This window comes from Ranitomeya imitator, chromosome 3 (genome assembly GCF_032444005.1).
Source record: "Ranitomeya imitator isolate aRanImi1 chromosome 3, aRanImi1.pri, whole genome shotgun sequence".
Lineage (NCBI taxonomy): Eukaryota > Metazoa > Chordata > Amphibia > Anura > Dendrobatidae > Ranitomeya > Ranitomeya imitator.
Window position 1 is genome coordinate 672,400,754 of NC_091284.1, and position 19,929 is coordinate 672,420,682.

Here is a 19,929-nt window from a genome sequence, read left to right on the forward strand (position 1 = left end):
ATGCTTTCAGGGGTCTTCCCCATGCTGTTCGCCTTCAATTAAGGATTTTTGACATTCATTTCAACATTTTCACTGTCCCCCAGGCCTCTTTATATGGTCTGCTGGAAAAATGCTAGGCTTTCCTATTTACTCCCATTATACTCGTTACGAGAATTCGCGCATTAGGAATTGCTCGGTTCCAGTAGCGAGCACCCAATTATTTTAGTGCTCATACACACCTACTACCCACCACACTAAACCTGGCCAACTGACAGCCAGCTATTCAGGATCTGCAAATGCAGTTGGAGGAATAAAACCAAACCTCCCCCAAACAAAGGGAGTGTGAGGTGTCGCAAAATAAGATTTTACGGAGAGTACCAAAAACGTTCATTTCTCAGATGCTTCATTGGGGGGGGTAGGCGGGGAGGGAAGACAGTAACCATGAACCGTGGGACGTCCTACAGCTGTACCTATGGTTGAAAACCAATACCAGTACTGCAGAAGGAAGAACAGCAATCATTCGGGTCCAGGGATCTGGAGTCGGAGTCATGGAGTCTGTGTCCATTTTGATGGAATTGGAGTCACTATAAAATCGATAGACTCATAAAATATAATACATTGGCTTCAGTAGTTCAGTGCAGCATGTGCTGTAATTTTTTTTTGTATAATTTGGGAAAGTTGCGAAATGTCCTATAAATGTCTGTTCTGTTCCTGATATAAGGATCTCGGCTTTTTAGTGGAGATGAATCTGTGCTGCACTTTATGTCCATTGTCAAGCAGTGCTGTGGAGTAAGTCGGAAGTCAGGGAAATTGAGGAGTTTGAGGTTTGGCTTACTGACTTCCACAGCTCTGTGAGAAACTGTTGCTTCTAGTACCTTCTGCTAAGACTTGCATCCATAGACGCAATGTAAGATTTCAGAAAAGATATGGACAGAAGACTAAGCTGAACTGAATAGCTATGTGTCAGCTGGCCTGGTGTAGGCCGTTTGGAAGTCAGAATTTTTCTAAAATGCATTCTTAAAGTCAGCCTCCAGGTGGCAGCATATTAATCCAAGGTCCCTGTGTTACTCAATGCAGTGTCTGAGAAAGAAAGCTTTAATGAAAGTGTTGCAGCATGTATCAGCTGACAGGTTCCCTTTAATGGCCTATTTATACCTGCCGATCCGAATACTATGTTCAAAGAATATCATGCTATTAAAATCCTCGCACCATACAAATGCGTGTGTTACTCATTCATTGAGCTATTGCTGGCCTAATAAGACAGGTCAATAGTCGATGGTAAGGAGCAATGACCCTTGATATTTCTGCCACTAATCTTGCACAGATGTTTAGGCATCTACCTTGAGCAATGGATCTATGTCTATGCTGTGCTCCTTTTTTGGTTGCAGGATTGCTGATTATTTTGTGATTTAAACTGTAAAGTACATTCATAAATATGTTACACAGGTTTTCCAGGACTTAGGATACACTATGCAGGTCTGATGAGATGACCTTCAGGGGCCACCACTGTGCTTTTCTGAGCACTATATTCTCGGCAGTGACTACACAGGAACGCTGGCTTTTCTATAGGGGCGGCTGTGCCTGGTACTGCAGGTCAGCCCCGATAGAGTAGATGATCTGCAGCACTGGCACTGCCACACTTCAATCTCTGAAACTGAGCCTGTGTAAATAATGAATGAGGATTATATTCGTAAAGCTAAAAAAAAAAAACACATTTTGATATTTTACCATTAAAGACTTTTCATAAAGACGACTTTATATTTACCAGAATCATCCACAATGGGCAAAGCAGAGACCCGGCGCTGCACAAAAATACCCAGAGCAACATATACAGGAGTGTTGGGATGAACCTTGGCAATGTTGTCATAAGTGCCAATCTTCAACTCTCTTAATGTTCGATTCACAAAACTCGGCTTCTCCATTTCCGACATCTGTGGATGAAATCAGGTTGTCAGGAAACAGGGAAAAATAAAAAAATTGCAAAAAAAAAGTTCAAGAATGGAAATGGACTCACAAAAAGCTTGAGGAATTTAAGAATGCGTTTGTGTGTTAATATATACAGAGTATTTCCAGATTCCGGAGAAATGACGGGAAGGCGATGAATACGGTTCTTAATCAGGGAAGACACAGCATCAAACAAGCTAATGGATAAAAATATATGTATAAGAGTGCTTCATCAATGCAACAATCATATTCTTATTGCAGGAACACCGACTGGCGTTGCATTCCTCCTCACCTGGCACTGGGCGATATGCTGACCAGAGGCTTGAAGGAGTCTTGCAAATAAACCTCTGGAGAAAACAGACAATTGCATAATTATCCAAACTCAGCGATCTCATCCCTTCATTAGAAAATATGACCCTGTGGCTAATCAGAACTGGCAATCTACAGTCCAGCTATAGCCTCCTGCCAAATATTAACTATGTACCCAGCAAGCGCTCACCTCTCCACGTCTCAATCTTATGCTCCTCCAGCTCATAAATCTGCACCTGATAACACATGATAACAAGGTAACTATTAACTACTCATCAATTGCTAGTCAGTAATCGCTCAAGGACAAGCACTGTATTCCTACAGTAACCCCCCATGATACAGCGCCCGGGGGACAGTCAGATTGGTAGATACATTACGGAGTATTAATATACTCATCTACGCTGCCCACGCCTTGGTCCAGCCCTCTTCTGATCCTCTTCTCAGTGACATAATTGCGATTAGTCGACTCACTATGCAGGAGACGCTATTACAATGTGAGTATATAGGCCTTGTTCGGACGCTCCATAGGATTATATTGTAAAATCCCCTTAGACCCCAGTCCAGAGCCTCTCACCTAGCCAAATCAGTTCTCATGCTTCGCACTGACGAGGGCCAACAGCCCGAAACACCATGTCTGCGAATTGAGATACTGATTTGGCTTTTATCCTAAGTCATATTGCACGACTCGTTAAAGGGTTGATTGTGACTTGTAGGATCGCTACTTCCAACAGGTGGCGCTATAGAGTTTAAGTCCTCTTTTCCTCAAAAGAGGCAATTTGCATATATTGTAAAAGTCACTTCCGGGGCGAGCAGAACGCAGTGTGACCCAGGGGGTCTGCAGAGCTGGATGGCGCTGAATCTGGGCCAAAGCAGCAATATGTGAGTATATTAATACACACTACATCACATGCACCTATACACACATTACTGAATAAAAAAAGCAAGATCATCTTGTAGTTATGATGGCTGACATTAGCCATTAAAAGGTATCATATCTACAAGATTATCTTTGTTTTTCAACTGGCTAACACGGTTCCAACCCGTTTTTTTCTTTTCTAACAAGGTTTGTGTTGCACAAACATTTTGAAATTGTTGGTGTTTTGGGCTGCTCAGTCAAAATGGGAGGGGAGGAGCTGTGTCCGACCAAGTCGTGGACATCAATATTGGCAGAGTTTCTGATGTCAGAAATGTTACTACTCCAGTCCCTGACTAGAGTATTGCATGTCATTGATGAGATGGCACGAAGTTCTTAAATTCAGCGCATCTTATTCCTGCATGCCCCTCAATGACTGGCGTATGAAAGGTCGGTCTTAGTGAATGAGGGCCGGAAATCTTATCTCTGAACGCGCTTTCACTTTCCTGTAGTTAGCCAGAAAATGGTCTGTGCTGTGCAGTATGCCACATCCACTGGACTAAGCTCTAGTAATACCAGGCAGGACGCTTACTCAGTGGTTAGCACTGCAGTCTTGCAACACTAGGGTCCTGGGTTCAAATCCCACCAAGGACAACATGAGCCAACATGAGCAAGGAGATTGTTATGTTCTCCCCGTGTTTATGTGGGTTTCTTCTGGGTTCTCCGGTTTGCTCCCACACTCCAAAGACATACTGATAGGGAATCTAGACTATGAGCTCCTATGTGGACAGTGATGACGTCTGTAAAGCGCTGTTGAATTAATGGCGCTATATAAGCAATATATGAAATGCTTTGACCTCCACAGCACTGACCCTTGTTGGCTTACTACAGGGGCGTAATTCGTAGTTCAGAGAAAAATAACTTACTTGGCTCTAACCACAGTTTTCTTTTATTGTTACAGATTTTCTTTAAAAGGAGTTGCCTATTTTCAGAAAACATTTTACCATATGCTTAGTTATAAAAAAAAAAAAAAAAAAAAAAAAAGAATGTGACGTCACCACTACTGCAGCAGCGGACACAAGGCTTGACCCGGGGAAGTGGAGCTAAAGCTCATTTTGTTTTCTAACAACAAACTGAGCACATGGAAAATATTTTCTGAAAGGGGACAGTGCGGACCCCTTCAATTGAGCCACCTCAAAAAAGGAGCAAGGAGAAACTAAAAGGATAGATTGTGATTTTTTTGGACTACAGGTATTAGACTTATTATAATTATTATTATGCAATGCTTTCCAGGAAACTTACCATGGAAGATTTGTAGTATCGATGCAGAATATTAATGAAGTCAGTGATGGTCAGCATACCTTCATTGGAAAAACAACAAAATGCAATGAAGACATGCTTTCAGAAATGAAGAATTTGTTATGTAGTTTGGTGACCTACCCACAAAACTCTGCTTCTTGCTATCCCACAAGGGCGCTGCTCGTACACCATTACTGACCAGTGCAAAGAAAGCCTTCTTCACCTGTAAGAGGTATTAAAACCCAGGCTCTGATCACATTGGTTTGGACATTCAGTTTTAGGATGACAAATGATTTAGTTATGTGAATAGAGGCAGCGGGGTCCATTGATTATTAAAGGGAACCTGTAACCCCAAAATCAAAGGTGAGCTAAGCCCATCAGCCTCAGGGGCTTATCTACAGCATTCTGGAATGCTGTAGATAAGCCCCCGATATATCCTGAAAGGGGAGAAAAAGAGGTTAAATTATATTCACCCAGGGGCAGTCCACCCTGCGGTCCAGTCCGGTCAGGGCCTCCCTCCCATCTTCATCAGATGACGTCCTATTCTTGTCTTCATGCTCCGGCGCAGGCGTACTTTGTCTGACCTGTTGAGGGCAGGGCAAAGTACTGCAGTGCGCAGGCACCAGGAAAGGTCAGAGAGGCCTGGTGCCTGCGCACTGCAGTACTTTACGCTGCCCTCAACGCAGCAGACAAAGTACGCCTGTGCCAGAGCCGCGGCGTGAAGACAAGAAGAGGATGTGATCGTAAGAAGATTGGAGGCCTCAGACCGCGACGCCCATCGTACCGGGACCGCCCCTGGGTGAGTATAATCTAACCTCTTTTTCTCATCTTTTAGATTACATTGGGGGCTTATCTACACCATTCCAGCGTGCTGTAGATAAGCCCCTGATGCTGGTGGGCTTAGCTCACCTTCGATTTTGGGGGTGACAGGTTCCCTTTAAGGATTGTTTTTTTTTTTTAAGAACAGAAAAAAAAATCCTGCATGTTCTGTTCTGAAATGTTAGAAAAAAAAAAATCAAACATCTAGAGGGTAAAATGAAATGATTAAAGAGGTCCAGTCACCAGGTGAAAAGTTAATTTTTGCTCTTACTTTATTCCCACTGCATATAGCCTTTTTCTTATTTTAGTTTCCCAAGTGGTTCTTGAGGGAGGGGCTTTTACTGGGGGGGGGGGGGGGGGCAACTTTAGAATATCGGCAGAACTGTATGTAGGATTAAACAAAACAAAACAAAAAAAACGGACTACTCAGAGCAGCGGGAACAAGATAACTAAAAACTGGTGACTGGACCTCTAAGGCCGGCATTTCATATATAGTCTAAAAGTGTTCTAAAGACCGCAAGTAAAATCTTGGGTTGTGCATGAAGGGGCATAATTAGCTATTCTTAATAGTGATAAATCTGACTGCCTTGCCCCCATTTATTAATTCCACCCACTTCCCAAAGGTCATTGATAAATTCTGCTCACCTGCAGAGAGGTATCGAACACGACAAGCTTGGAGCTGATGGGGATAAGGTCATAGCATTTGTGGTTCTTCATAAATGTAGTGTACACTTCACTGTCGGACTCTGAGGATTAATACAAGGAGAGGTTAATCCCGGAGGTCATTCTTTCTCACATACGGGCCATGCTAGACAGTGAGCTCGCTCACCTTCTGAAGAAGAGACACATTTCCCTTCATCATTGCTTGGTATCACAACAGGTCCCTGAAACACACAGATACATGAAATATTGGTATGTTCATCACGATAGGTCAATGTTAGAATTAGCTGAATGAATAGTCTCCTCAAGGACAATATGGGAGCCCAAATACCTATACTGCCTCTCCATCTGGCAGAGGACCCTTCCATATCGCACCCCTCCCAATGCTCATTAGAGCAAGTTAACATGCAGCAGATAGTTTTGCCAAAAAGAAGGATTTTTGGTACTCATTGTAAAATCTCTTTCTTGGAGCCTTCATTGGGGGACTCCGGTAACCATGGGTGTATGCTGCTGTCACTAGGAGGCTGGCATTAGGCGAAAAAGGAAAATAGCTCCTCAGCAGTTTACATCCACCGACTGGCACAAAGCACATCAGTTAGTGTTAAGCAGTAGGAAAAGCAACCAAAGCTCAACATATGTACCAACCCAACAACAAAGGCACATAGGCCCAATATAGGTACAAACAGATATGTAGGGTGCAGTGTCCCCCCCAATAAAGGCTACAAGAAAGATTTTACGGTGAGTACCAAAAATCCCTCTTTATTTATCGCTTCAATGGGGGGGAGGGGGCAGATGACCATGGGACGTCCCAAAGCAGTCCAAGGGCAGGAAACAGAAAAATGCAGAGAAAACAAACTCCGGTCGGCCGATGGACATCCGCCGCCTGCAGCAGCTTCCTTCTCAGGCCTGCATCAGACGAGGCATGAGTATGAACCCTGCAAAACCTTACAAATGTGTGGAAAGATGACCAGGTCGCAGCCTTACAAAGCTGGAAAGCAGAGGCCTGGTGACGAGCTGCCCAGGAAGCTCCCACCGCCCAGGTGGAATGAGCCTTTACTCCCGAAGGAGGAGGTTTGTCCTGCACACAATATGACTCCAATATTGCCAAACTAATCCAACGGCCAATAGTGGACCTAGAAGCTGGGAGCCCCTTGCGATGACCTTCAGAAATTACGATTAGGGCGATTAGCGATGAAAGGAAGCAGTCCTTGAAAGATAGCTCTGACCAGATCCAGCTAGTGGAGAGACTTCTCCAGGGGATGGACCGTAGAGGGGTAGATATAAGGAAGGACAATTTCCTCATTAATGTGCAATGAAGAAACCACCTTAGGCAGGAAGGAAGGGACAGGTCTGAGAACCGCTTAGTCCTGATGTAAAACAAGGAATGGGGACAGTGCCGCTAACTCAGAAACTCTCTTGATGGACGTAATAGCAACTAAAAAGGCAACCTTCCATGACAGAAGAGAAGACAAAATGTCCTGAATAGGTTCAAAGGAAGGGCGCTGGCGTGTGCCAAGAACAAAGTAAAGATCCCATGGATCTATCAGAGGACAATATGGAGGTGTCAAGTGGGCGACTCCTTGAAGAAGAGTCTTTACCTGGGGACGAGAAACCAGGATTCATTGTAAAAGAATCGACAGTGCAGAGACTTGACCCTTAAGGGTACTAAGTGAGAGACCAGAGTCAAGGCCTGCTTGGAGAAACCACAGGATGGAAGGGAGGGAAAAAGACAGGGACCAAATTGTTGTCCTCACACCACCGAAAGAATGCCTTCCAGGATCTGTGATATATAACACGAGGATAATGGTTTTCTCGCCCTAACCATGGTCTGAATGACCTGATGGGAAAAACTGGCCTCCTTCAGAACTGCGGCCTCAACGGCCATGCCGTTAAACTCAGACTGTGAACTTTGGTGGAAGAGCAGATCTGGATGGTCTTGAAGCTTCTAGGAGGCGTCCATGAGCATGTTCACTAGCTCCACATACCAGGCCCTTCTGTCGGCCGGTGAAAAATGAAGGTACCCCTCCGATTGGCTGACTCGCCGGGGGCATGTACAGCCAGGAAGGGGAAGCTTTGTGATAGGAGAAAAAGCGCGCCGATAAGACGCGCGCTGGGATATGGGGGGGCGTGGCCCGGTGTGAGCAGAGAGAGGGGAGCTCTCCTAGTGGGCCAAAACCGCATGCGATTTGAAAAGACCGGTGGTGAATGGCCAAAGGAAGTCGGGAAGAGGCGTGGCCTGAGACAAAAGGGGTGTGGCCACAGAGCCCGAGACTGGCCAGAAAAAAATGTCCATGGCTGTACGGGATCACCCTATGCACTAATGCCACCCTCTTGTGTGGTGGGAGTTGAAGGGACAGTAATCCTTCCTAGCCAAGCCAAGTACAGCTGCAAGGGAAAAAGGGGAAACACCTGCAAAGGCGAGTCCCGATCCCTTTTCACCAATGAGGATGCCTTCAGGAGCCGTCGGATGGATGAGGGTCACTGGGATGAGAGATCCTCCTTCCCACACCGTCTCTAGAGGTGCAGAAGACCGGGGGAAGGCCACCACCAGTGACCACCGTCTTCCTTCCAGCCCTCTCCAAGATGAGTTGTGGGGTGGAAAAAAGGCTAGGACGTGCCACCGGGTATCACCCTGAAGCACCTAAAAACACGAAGAAAAAACCGAGACAAAAGTCCAAAATAAGGTATAAATAACAATATTAAAATATATAATATAGTGGAACGGTGGGAAAAAATACCATAAAAAGCACACCACCAGGGACATATAAATGGCACAAAAATAAATTAGCTATATAACCACAGTGTAAAATCGGCAAAAATATACATATCTGTGTCAATAAGCCACATATAAATATAAAAAATATAAAAAGCAGATATACCGACTCAATGTTATAAAGTGCATGTGCAAACTAATATTAATAGGTGGCAAAAGGAGACCAAATAGAGTGCTGACATGAATGTTCGTATAAGATACTGGCGCTAAGTCAAACTGACATGGGACATGTTGGACATAATGACCAGTGAGGTATAAAGCACCAAGCTAGCAAAACCAAATAGAGTGGAAAAATAATGTGAAAGGTGACAGGGTATTAGGTCCTGCCTTGCGGGTCCGAGAATGGGCACTGTGGGAGACACCACACTGCTCTCTTGGTCGTATGAGAATGAGAAAACAGGGTGAGAAATTACACCCTGTTACCCTAAGAAGAACCTGAAAAACAAAGAAAAAAAGATTATTAAAACACGGCAGGTGACCAGAAAGAGAAAATGGTAGTTACCTGCCGATAACGGTATTTCTCTGATCCCATGATGGCACCACGGAGAGAGGGGTCGCCCCCAGGGACAGGAAACCTACAGATGAAAAAGGGCGTACCTCTCTCCCACATCAGTTGGATTACAGAGCCTTATACAGAACTTCAGCTGCAACTCAATATTTGCACAAATTAAACTTAAGCTATTTAACTTAACAGAGGCACCGTGACTAAAATTAATTACTAGTACATTATCAAGTGCACACCTGTGTGTGAAAAGGGAGGGAATATACGGGTGCCATCATGGGATCAGAGAAATACCGTTATCGGCAGGTAACTACCATTTTCTCTATCCCCATGATGGCACCACGGAGAGATTTGAATAGATAGAGCTATTAGGGAGGGACCACTGCCTCTAGAACCCTTCGCCCAAAGGTAGGATCAGAGGAGGTCAAGTCTAAGCGGTAATGCTTGAAAAATGTAGACTGGGAAGACCAAGTGGCCGCTCTACATATCTGTTGTATTGAAGCGCCAGCTCTCTCCGCCCAGGATGATGCCACTGCTCTGGTCGAATGAGCTTTTATGTTCTCTGGGATAGCTGTCCCACAGGATGAGTAGGATAGGGCGATGGCGTCTCTTATCCATCTTGCTAACGTGGCTTTCGATGCTTTTTGTCCCTTGCGTGGACCCTGGAAGCAGACAAACAGAGCCCTATCCTTCCTGCACTCCCTAGTGGCTGATAGATATTGGACCAGACATCTTTTTACGTCTAGGGTATGCAGTGTTTTTTCCCCCTCATTTTTAGGGTTGGGACAAAAGGAGGGCAAAGAAATCTCTTGCGTTCTATGAAACTGTGACGCTATTTTAGGGAGGTAAGCCGGGTCAGTTTTTAGAATGACTGTCATCAAGTATCCGAGTAAAGGGCGGGCATGAAGATAACGCTTGTATATCGCTGACATGACGAGCTGAGGTTAGGGCCACTAGGAGTGTGGTCTTTAGAGAGAAGATCTTTAACGGAACTTCTGTCAGGGGCTCAAAGGGAGGTTTGGTTAGAGCGTTTAGTACGAGGTTTAGATCCCATGGGGGAGAGTTGTGGAGGGGAATGGGTCTGGACCTAGATGAGGCTTTAATAAATCGCATGACCCAACGATTTCTGGCCAGATCATAATTATACAATGCTGCCAAGGCTGCTACCTGAACCTTTAGGGTGCTTGTAGCCAAACCTCTTTCCAGACCTTTCTGTAAAAATTCAAGGACTTTCCCTATAGGAATTTCCCCATACGGGTCTGCCCCCGATACTGACATGAATTTTTTCCACACTTTCCCATATATTCTAGTGGTTACGGGTTTTCTACTCTGTAATAGAGTGGACACCAAGTTAGGAGAGAACCCTTTGTCCCTTAGCAACCTCCTTTCAAAAGCCACGCTGTCATGTGTAAATTTTTTACATTGGGGTGATATACTGGACCCTGGGACAGAAGTTTCGGCGTGTCTGGTAGAACCCAGGGACTTGATATGGACATTTTTCTTAGCCAAGAAAACCATATTCTGCGGGGCCAGAATGGCGCTATTAGTATCACTGTAGTCCCCTCCTCCCGAATTTTCCTCAGCACTAAGGGGATGAGTGACATTGGAGGGAACGCATAGGCGAGGTGATAGTTCCAAGGAATTGTCAATGCGTCTAGAGCTACAGGGTTCCCCCGGGGATCGATTGAGCAGAATGTTTTTACTTTGCGGTTTTGACTGTTCGCGAATAGGTCTATTACTGGTAGGCCCCAGAGATTCACGATTTGATCGAAGACCGATTGGTTTAGCTCCCACTCTCCCTGCTTTAAGCATGTTCTGCTCAGGAAGTCTGCAGTCTGGTTTTCTGAGCCTTTTAAGTGGAGAGCTGTCAAGGACTTTAGACTGTGTTCCGCTATGTGGAAGATGGATTGGGTTACCTCCATCAGAGCTCGACACCTGGTTCCCCCTTGGTGGTTTAGATATGCAACCACTACCTGGTTGTCCGAAAAGACTTTTACATGATGACCGTGAAGGAGATATAGGAAGTGTGTTAGGGCCAGTTTTACCGCTAGCAGTTCTTTCATGTTGGAAGAGTCTAGCTCTTGACTTTTGTTCCAACTCCCCTGTGCCACTTGATCGCCTATATGTGCTCCCCAGCCCCAGGGGCTTGCATCCGTCGTTAGAATCTTCTCCGTTGGTAGCGCCCAAGGAACCCCTTTGGTTAGATTCCCTGGGTCTGCCCACCATGCTAGGGAGTGTATCGTGTTTGGAGAAATACCTAACTGCCCGTCTAAATTTCCGTGCAGAGATATGCCTAAATTTAAAGTCTCCCATTGTAGATCCCGGGAGTGAAGTTGTGCTCACTGAACTGACGGAATGCAGGCAGTCATAGGAGCCCAGGAGGGACATTGCTCTCCTCAGAGTGATGACTGGGGATACCGTCAGCTGTAACACTGCCTGAGTCATTTTTTGTACCTTCTCCTGAGGAAGATAGCATGTCTGCGTGATCGAGTCTAGGACTATCCCCAAATACTCCTGTACCCGGGATGGGACCATTTTGGACTTGGGTATGTTTAGCAGCCACCCTAGACTCGACAGAGAAGCAATGACCAGATTCAACTGTTGAAATGAGTTCCCTACCACGAGGAGGTCGTCCAGATAGGGAACTATCAGGATATTCTGCTCCCGTATGTGGGCCATTTCCTCTGACATTATTTTCGTGAATACCCGAGGAGCGATAGCTATCCCGAAGGGGAGAGCCCGGAATTGGAAGTGTTTTACTTCCCCCTGGATATTCACTGCCAGTCTGAGATATTTTTGGTAATCTCTGTGGATGGGCACATGGTAGTATGCGTCTCGTAAATCTAGAACAGTCATGAAACACAAAGGAAAGAGTATTCTCAAGCAAGATTTTATTGTCTCCATTTTGAAATGTTGTATCTCCAGGAAACTGTTTAGTTTTTTGAGATTTATGATCGTTCTGTACGATCCGTCCGGTTTTTTGCGGAGGAAGAGAGGAGAATAGAAACCCGTGCCTCTTTCCTGGTATGGAACTTCTTGCAATACATCTTTCTGGATTAGGCTCAGAATCTCCTTCTGGAGAGCTGACTGTTCGAGTGATTGTTTTTGAGGCGTTACCATGAAGGAGTTGCCGGGAGGAACACGAAATTTGAATTTGAGGCCTTCTCGTATAATACCTAGAATCCAAGGACTGTTTGAAATTCTTTCCCAGGCTGGAAGAAACTCGGCTAGTCTCCCTCCGACCCGGGGAGTACCTTCATTGGGATTTTTTATTATCTGGAGGGGGGGGTTTGTTGAACAAGAAGCCCCTGTTTTTGTTTCTTCTGTCTTCCCATCCGTCTTTATTTCCTTTTGGAGGTCTTCTGCGCATGAACTTTCTGTTCCGAAAGGAGCGCCTATATGACTGGTTGGGGAACCCGGGAAAAGATTTCTTTTTATCTCCTGCTTTGTCGAGGATGTCGTCCAACGTTGACCCAAACAGGAATTCACCTTCGCAAGGTATTGAGCAAAGCTTGGTCTTTGTCTGCAGGTCCCCCGGCCAGCACTTCAGCCACAGGGCGCGTCTTGCGGCGTTTGAGAAAGAAGCCGACCTGGCTGATAATCTTGCTGAGTCCACCGAAGCGTCCGCCAGAAAAGCTGCTGCCCCTTTCATCATGGACACTGACTTTTGTATTGTCTCTCTTGGGACTTTCTCTTTTAGTTGCGAATCCAAATGCTCAAGCCATACCATTAGAGCACGGGCCGTGCAGGTGGCTGCGATGGCTGGTTTTAGACCCCCTCCTGCTGCTTCCCAGGAGTTTTTTTAAAAAGGTGTCTGCCTTTTTGTCCATTGGATCCTTTAGTGTGCCCATGTCCTCGAAGGGCAGGGCGAATTTTTTAGAGGCCTTTGCTATGGCCACATCCAGTTTGGGTGCCTTGCTCCAGGATGAGCAGGCTGGGTCATCGAACGGGTACTTCCTTTTGGGGGTCAAGAGAACTTTTTTATCCGGTCTCTTCCATTCTTTTTTGATCAAAGAATGAATTTTCTCATTTATTGGAAATACTCTTCTTTTCTTTTGTTCTAGTCCGCTGAACATTATGTCCTGTGCTGTTCTTTTAGGACGTTCGTCTACCAGACCCATAGTTGTTCTGATGGCCTTTACCAGTGCGTCTGTCTCCTCGATGGGGAAGCAACTGCGTCCTCCCTCTGATGATAGTGAAGAGGTCTCGGATGTCGATGAGTCATTAGAGTCAGATGTTTCATTCTCTGATTCTTCTACACTGGATTCGGGAGACTTATGACCGGATCTATGTTTTTTCCTCGGAATTTTAATGCCTTTGAGGGCACTCTCAACTTGATTCTTTATTAGTGTTTTCAGGTCCGATGCGAACGCCGGAGATTCCTCCTGAATGGTTTTTTCTATGCAGGACCCGCATAGCTTTTTTTCCCATGAGGACGGTAGTTCTTCCGAACATATCGCACACTGTTTGTGCTTTGATTTGCCTGTACATTTTTTTCCCTAGGAGAAAAAAGTAATCTCGTATTACATTATTACTTTCACGCAGATCACTCACCCCTTACGACTAAGAGATACCGTCTCTGGCCTCGGGACTATATCCACTGGATTCGTCGCCGGCCGCGTACTTTTCCCAGAGACTCGGCTGCGTTGTGACCCTGAGCGTCCGCTGCTGCTGCGCTGCTGGGAGGAAGTGTTTCCCTTGCGCTGATGCTGTGAACGCGGATGCCGCAGTACTTGCTCAGGTGATGATTGTGCACATTCCTGTGCCTCTTGCTGCTCTTTATCGCTCATAGTGGTTTCGCTCTGCGTTTTCCGCAAAGAGAGGGTTTCCCACGCTTCCTCCTTAGAGAACGCTGATTTTTAAACTTGCCGCCGGCAGAAGCGGTCATTTGCACATGCGCGCGCGTCACAGGCGCCCTATAGGGAAGATATTATCGGGGACGCCTGTGCGCGTGTTCTATCGTTCCGCCCTGGCCCGCACTTCCGGTTTGGGCGGCGGTGTCCGGCGGTGACATGAGGCGCTTTTGCGCGATCTAGCGCTCCTGCGCCTGCTATGGTAGCGTAGCCGCCGCTACCTCCATGTACCGAATAGCGGTACAGAGGCTGTATCGGTGACCGCCGTCACCTGCCTCTTTCCTCCCCCTTTTTTTTTTTTCCTGGGGAAGGCAGGCTCGATCCTCTTCACTGCCTCCCCCAGCAACACTCACCCATAGGGCCCGCCGACCCTCGTGGTGGTGCTTCAGGGTTGGATGAAAAGGGAGGCGAAAACCTGCTGGACCCAGCCGTGACAGGGCGCCCCCTGTCAGGAACCGACCGGCCAGCTCCCTGGAATCCCACGAAGAATCCTTCAGGTACGTGCTGTAGGTTCCCCGTCAGGTACAGGAAACCAACTGATGTGGGAGAGAGGTACGCCCTTTTTCATCTGTAGGTTTCCTGTCCCTGGGGGCGGACCCCTCTCTCCGTGGTGCCATCATGGGGATAGAGAAAATGTGGATCTGGGATCAGATCCAGGTCCGCCTCCTACAGACACTAAGCTAAAATTCATGTCGGTGGATGTATACTGCTGATGAGGAGCCATTTTCCTGTTTTGCCTAGTGTCAGCCTCCTAGCGATAGCAGCATACACCCATGGTTACCTGTGTCCACCAATGAAGCGATAAATGAAGTCGCACTACTCACATTCCGCTGTGCTCTGCTTTACGGCCAGCCCTCACAGTCAGTGCGGGAAGCTGACGGCGAGGGGACGCGACAGACACCGGAATGTAAGTATGTAGTGTTTTTTTTTTTTACATTTACAATGGTAACCAGGGTAAATATCGAGTTACTAAGCGGCCCTGCGCTTAGTAACCCGATGTTTACCCTGGTTACCCGGGGACTTCGACATCGTTGGTCGCTGGAGAGCTGTCTGTCTGACACCACCCCCGCGACCACACGACTAAACAGCGACACTGCAGCGATCGGCATCGTTTTCTATATCGCTGCAGCGTCGCTTAATGTGACGGTACCTCTAGTAATGGATAGGCATCTTATAGGACAAGTGGGAAGGGCCGTGCAAAGCCTAATCCAATATATGCGCCTTTTCTAGGGTAGCTATTTTCAGGCTGGGTGGGGAAAAATCTATGGCCCCTTACCAATGTGAGAATTCCAGCCAGCAGCTGTTTGCTTTAGCTTGGCTGGTTGTCAAAAATGAGGGGGACCCCATAGTTTTCTTGAAATTTAAATAAAAATGTCGTGGGATGCCTCTATTCTTGATAACCACCCTTGCTAAAGCTGACAGCAGAGGGTTGCAGCCCGCAGGTCAGTTTTGCCTGGCTGTTTATCAAAAATATACACAGGCTGATGAATACTCCCATGAGCCATCGCATGCTCTCACTGTTATTCTATTAGTGGCAGCAGGCATAGGCTAATGAGAGTAGTAGTCCCATCAGCCGACGCTTGTGATCGGAGGTAAACTTTTTAAAGTCCGATCACTGCTTCGTGCTCACGCTGTCATCTGGCAGTGTGGTAGCCGCGGCTCTCTGACCAGCGGTAATGATCTTACAGCCAATCAGAACCTCCGGTGTATCTCTCGCTGCTATGCACCCCTTGAAACACCTAGTATTCAGGGGGCCGAACCCGAACAGTAACACGGACTTGCTGGTGAAGTCTGTGTTCGGGGTCCGTGCTCTAACAGTACATGTTCGGTAGGAACCCAAATTTTACTGTTCAGGTTCGCCCATCTCTACTTATATATAATAAATTTGTGATATGTGACTCGTTACAGGTGGATCCTTCAATCACTAGAGAAGATCTCTATCGCCTCCCTGCTCAACCATAGTAAGGAAGAGACTAGGTGGAGCCTCAGTCCATCACCGGACCTGCAATTCCATACAAAGTCTACGGAGTGGTCTACTCCTTGCACACTTCTCAGAAGAATTGGGGGGCCTGGGACCCCTAGACATCAAATACCATTCATGATGTAGAAAGACCAGTCATTACCAATGATCTTCAGCTGTACACAGTATAAGACCAGTCATTACCAGTGATCTCAGCACTACACAGAATAAGACCAGTCATTACCAGTGATCCTGGGCTGTACACAGTATAGGACCATTCATTACCAGTGATCCCGGACTGTGTACAGTATAGGACCAGTCATTACCAGTGATCCCGAACTGTGTACAATATAGGACCAGTCATTACCAGTGATCCCAGGCTGTACACAGTATAGGACCAGTCATTACCAGTCTATCAGTGACCCCGGGCTGTACACAGTATAGGACCAGTCATTACCAGTGATCCCGGGCTGTACACAGTATAGGACCAGTCATCACCAGTGATCCCGGACTGTGTACAATATAGGACCAGTCATTACCAGTGATCCCGGACTGTGTACAATATAGGACCAGTCATTACCAGTGATCCCGGACTGTACACAGTATAGAACCAGTCATTACCAGTCTATCAGTGACCCCGGGCTGTACACAGTATAGGACCAGTCATTACCAGTGATCCCGGGCTGTACACAGTATAGGACCAGTCATCACCAGTGATCCCGGACTGTGTACAATATAGGACCAGTCATTACCAGTGATCCCGGACTGTGTACAATATAGGACCAGTCATTACCAGTGATCCCGGACTGTACACAGTATAGAACCAGTCATTACCAGTCTATCAGTGACCCCGGGCTGTACACAGTATAGGACCAGTCATTACCAGTGATCCCAGGCTGTACACAGTATAGGACCAGTCATTACCAGTCTATCAGTGACCCCGGGCTGTACACAGTATAGGACCAGTCATTACCAGTGATCCCGGGCTGTACACAGTATAGGACCAGTCATCACCAGTGATCCCGGACTGTGTACAATATAGGACCAGTCATTACCAGTGATCCCGGACTGTGTACAATATAGGACCAGTCATTACCAGTGATCCCGGACTGTACACAGTATAGAACCAGTCATTACCAGTCTATCAGTGACCCCGGGCTGTACACAGTATAGGACCAGTCATTACCAGTGATCCCAGGCTGTACACAGTATAGGACCAGTCATTACCAGTCTATCAGTGACCCCGGGCTGTACACAGTATAGGACCAGTCATTACCAGTGATCCCGGGCTGTACACAGTATAGGACCAGTCATCACCAGTGATCCCGGACTGTGTACAATATAGGACCAGTCATTACCAGTGATCCCGGACTGTGTACAGCATAGGACCATTCATTACCAGTGATCCCGGACTGTGTACAATATAGGACCAGTCATTACCAGTGATCCCGAACTGTGTACAGTATAGGACCAGTCATTACCAGTGATCCCGGACTGTGTACATTATAGGACCAGTCATTACCAGTGACCCCCGGGCTATGCACAGCATAGGACCAGTCATTACCAGTGACCCCGGGCTATGCACAGCATAGGACCAGTCATTACCAGTGACCCCGGGCTATGCACAGCATAGGACCAGTCATTACCAGAGACACCGGGCTATGCACAGCATAGGACCAGTCATTACCAGAGACACCGGGCTATGCACAGCATAGGACCAGTCATTACCAGAGACACCGGGCTATGCACAGCATAGGACCAGTCATTACCAGAGACACCGGGCTATGCACAGCATAGGACCAGTCATTAGGAGCAGTTTTTCCCAGAGTACCAGTGACCCCGGACTATGCACAGCATAGGACCAGTCATTACCAGTGACCCCGGACTATGCACAGCATAGGACCAGTCATTACCAGAGACACCGGGCTATGCACAGCATAGGACCAGTCATTAGGAGCAGTTTTCCCCAGAGTACCAGTGACCCCGGACTATGCACAGCATAGGACCAGTCATTACCAGTGACCCCGGACTATGCACAGCATAGGACCAGTCATTACCAGAGACACCGGGCTATGCACAGGATAGGACCAGTCATTAGGAGCAGTTTTCCCCAGAGTACCAGTGACCCCCGGGCTATGCACAGCATAGGACCAGTCATTACCAGAGACATCGGGCTATGCACAGCATAGGACCAGTCATTAGGAGCAGTTTTCCCCAGAGTACCAGTGACCCCCGGGCTATGCACAGCATAGGACCAGTCATTACCAGAGACACCGGGCTATGCACAGCATAGGACCAGTCATTAGGAGCAGTTTTCCCCAGAGTACCAGTGACCCCCGGGCTATGCACAGCATAGGACCAGTCATTACCAGAGACACCGGGCTATGCACAGGATAGGACCAGTCATTAGGAGCAGTTTTCCCCAGAGTACCAGTGACCCCCGGGCTATGCACAGCATAGGACCAGTCATTACCAGAGACACCGGGCTATGCACAGGATAGGACCAGTCATTAGGAGCAGTTTTCCCCAGAGTACCAGTGACCCCGGGTTACGTTCAGCCATAAGCCAGATGAAGCTTGGCCGCTCGCCCGCTTTGTCTGGAAATAACCACAATCTGTGGCCGCCCAATAGCAGCCGCAGCTCCTTCTAACAAAGCCGCGAAGTGACTGTGGGCGGAAGTGCGGATCCCGGCAGCCACCGTGCAGGCTGCCCGCCCTGAGACCGGAGAGGAGACTCGCCCTATCTGCGCACATCCCCAGGTCACCGACAACGCGCGTCCGGCGCTCAGCTCAGGCACTCACCGAATCCATTGCGGCCTCTTCATCAAACACAACACACCGCACACAACTTCCGCCCTTAAGCCAAATACACTTCCGCCCTCAATGTACGTCACATCCTGAACTGGGTGCGCCCGGCCGCCATCTTTGTTGGGGCAGCGTGAACCACCACAGCACCGGTGAGTGCAAGTCCAAATGTCAACAAATTAACTCCTCCACCTCCAAGTATTTAAAATGCATTTTTATTTGTCCTTTAAAAACAAACCAAAAGAAGCAATTAAGCTTTTTCTTACTTGCCTCTTTCACATAAATTATATACATTTCAAAATTATATTCAATACAAAACATGCCACGTACAAGTTTTTATTTTATGTTTTTTTTTTAAAAAAGGAATAATTTTATGTTTTCTACGAAGGACAAATCATCTGTACAGAATCCTCACCGCACAAATTACAGCTCCCTATGTCATCTCGTCACAAAAAAAAAAGAGGGGGAAATGGTGAAAGAAAGAAAAAAACAAAATCAATGGATGAAAAACATACTTGCAAATAAGAAACCAAATAAAAACCAAAACACGGCAAATTAAAAAGTGTTTGTACAAGCAGGGGAGGGGGGGAAAAAAATCAAGTATTTCAAGCATGGGTTTGGATTATAGTTTATAGATATTTATATATATATAAAAAAAATAAAAACTGTATAGGGTTTACCTAAAAGCTACATTACAATATGTCATATCTAGAAGAGGCTAATAGCACTGACGGGGACAGTCCGCCAGCTTCCAATGAAAAGGTCGAGGAGATTGCCAAATTTATGGTATAAAAAAAAAAAAAAATATTCAAATTTTCAGGCTTTTCATAGTGTCCAGTGGTTTCTCAATAATACGGTGTCCGACTATGCACAACATTTAAATTTTTTAGGTATTTTTTCTTGTATCGTTTATTTACATTTTCTCTTTATTTTGTACAATTTTTTGCAGCTTTTAAACAGTTGTGGAAGCAGCTTTGTGTTAAAAAGCAACAGCACTTTAATATTCTATCATATTCACACTAGGTTTGATTTTCAATGCCCTTGGATGATGATCGCCGTTGATTCCTTTATGGGGTTTTTTTTTTTCTCTGTGCGCTCATAAAAAAAATCACCTTAAACTGCTGAGGTGGGGGGAGGAAAAAAAAAAAAAGAAATTCAGGTCGGGTAGCGGTGG

General features: G+C 46.5%; 1 protein-coding gene across 1 annotated transcript in view; it reads right to left on the minus strand.

Annotated features, from left to right (window-relative positions):
- Positions 1–18,814, minus strand: part of PRKAG1 (protein kinase AMP-activated non-catalytic subunit gamma 1) — a 36,375-nt gene extending 17,561 nt beyond the window's left edge. Inside the window, exons 1-9 of the mRNA XM_069758348.1 lie at positions 18,753–18,814; positions 6,033–6,087; positions 5,849–5,949; positions 4,526–4,607; positions 4,388–4,446; positions 2,423–2,468; positions 2,216–2,270; positions 1,994–2,120; positions 1,745–1,910 (exon numbers count right to left, since the gene is read on the minus strand). Of these exons, the coding sequence (XP_069614449.1) occupies positions 1,745–1,910; positions 1,994–2,120; positions 2,216–2,270; positions 2,423–2,468; positions 4,388–4,446; positions 4,526–4,607; positions 5,849–5,949; positions 6,033–6,087; positions 18,753–18,761 (700 nt within the window). The 5' untranslated portion in view covers positions 18,762–18,814. The remainder of the gene's footprint in view (positions 1–1,744; positions 1,911–1,993; positions 2,121–2,215; positions 2,271–2,422; positions 2,469–4,387; positions 4,447–4,525; positions 4,608–5,848; positions 5,950–6,032; positions 6,088–18,752) is intronic.
- Between the last annotated feature and the right edge of the window lie 1,115 nt (positions 18,815–19,929).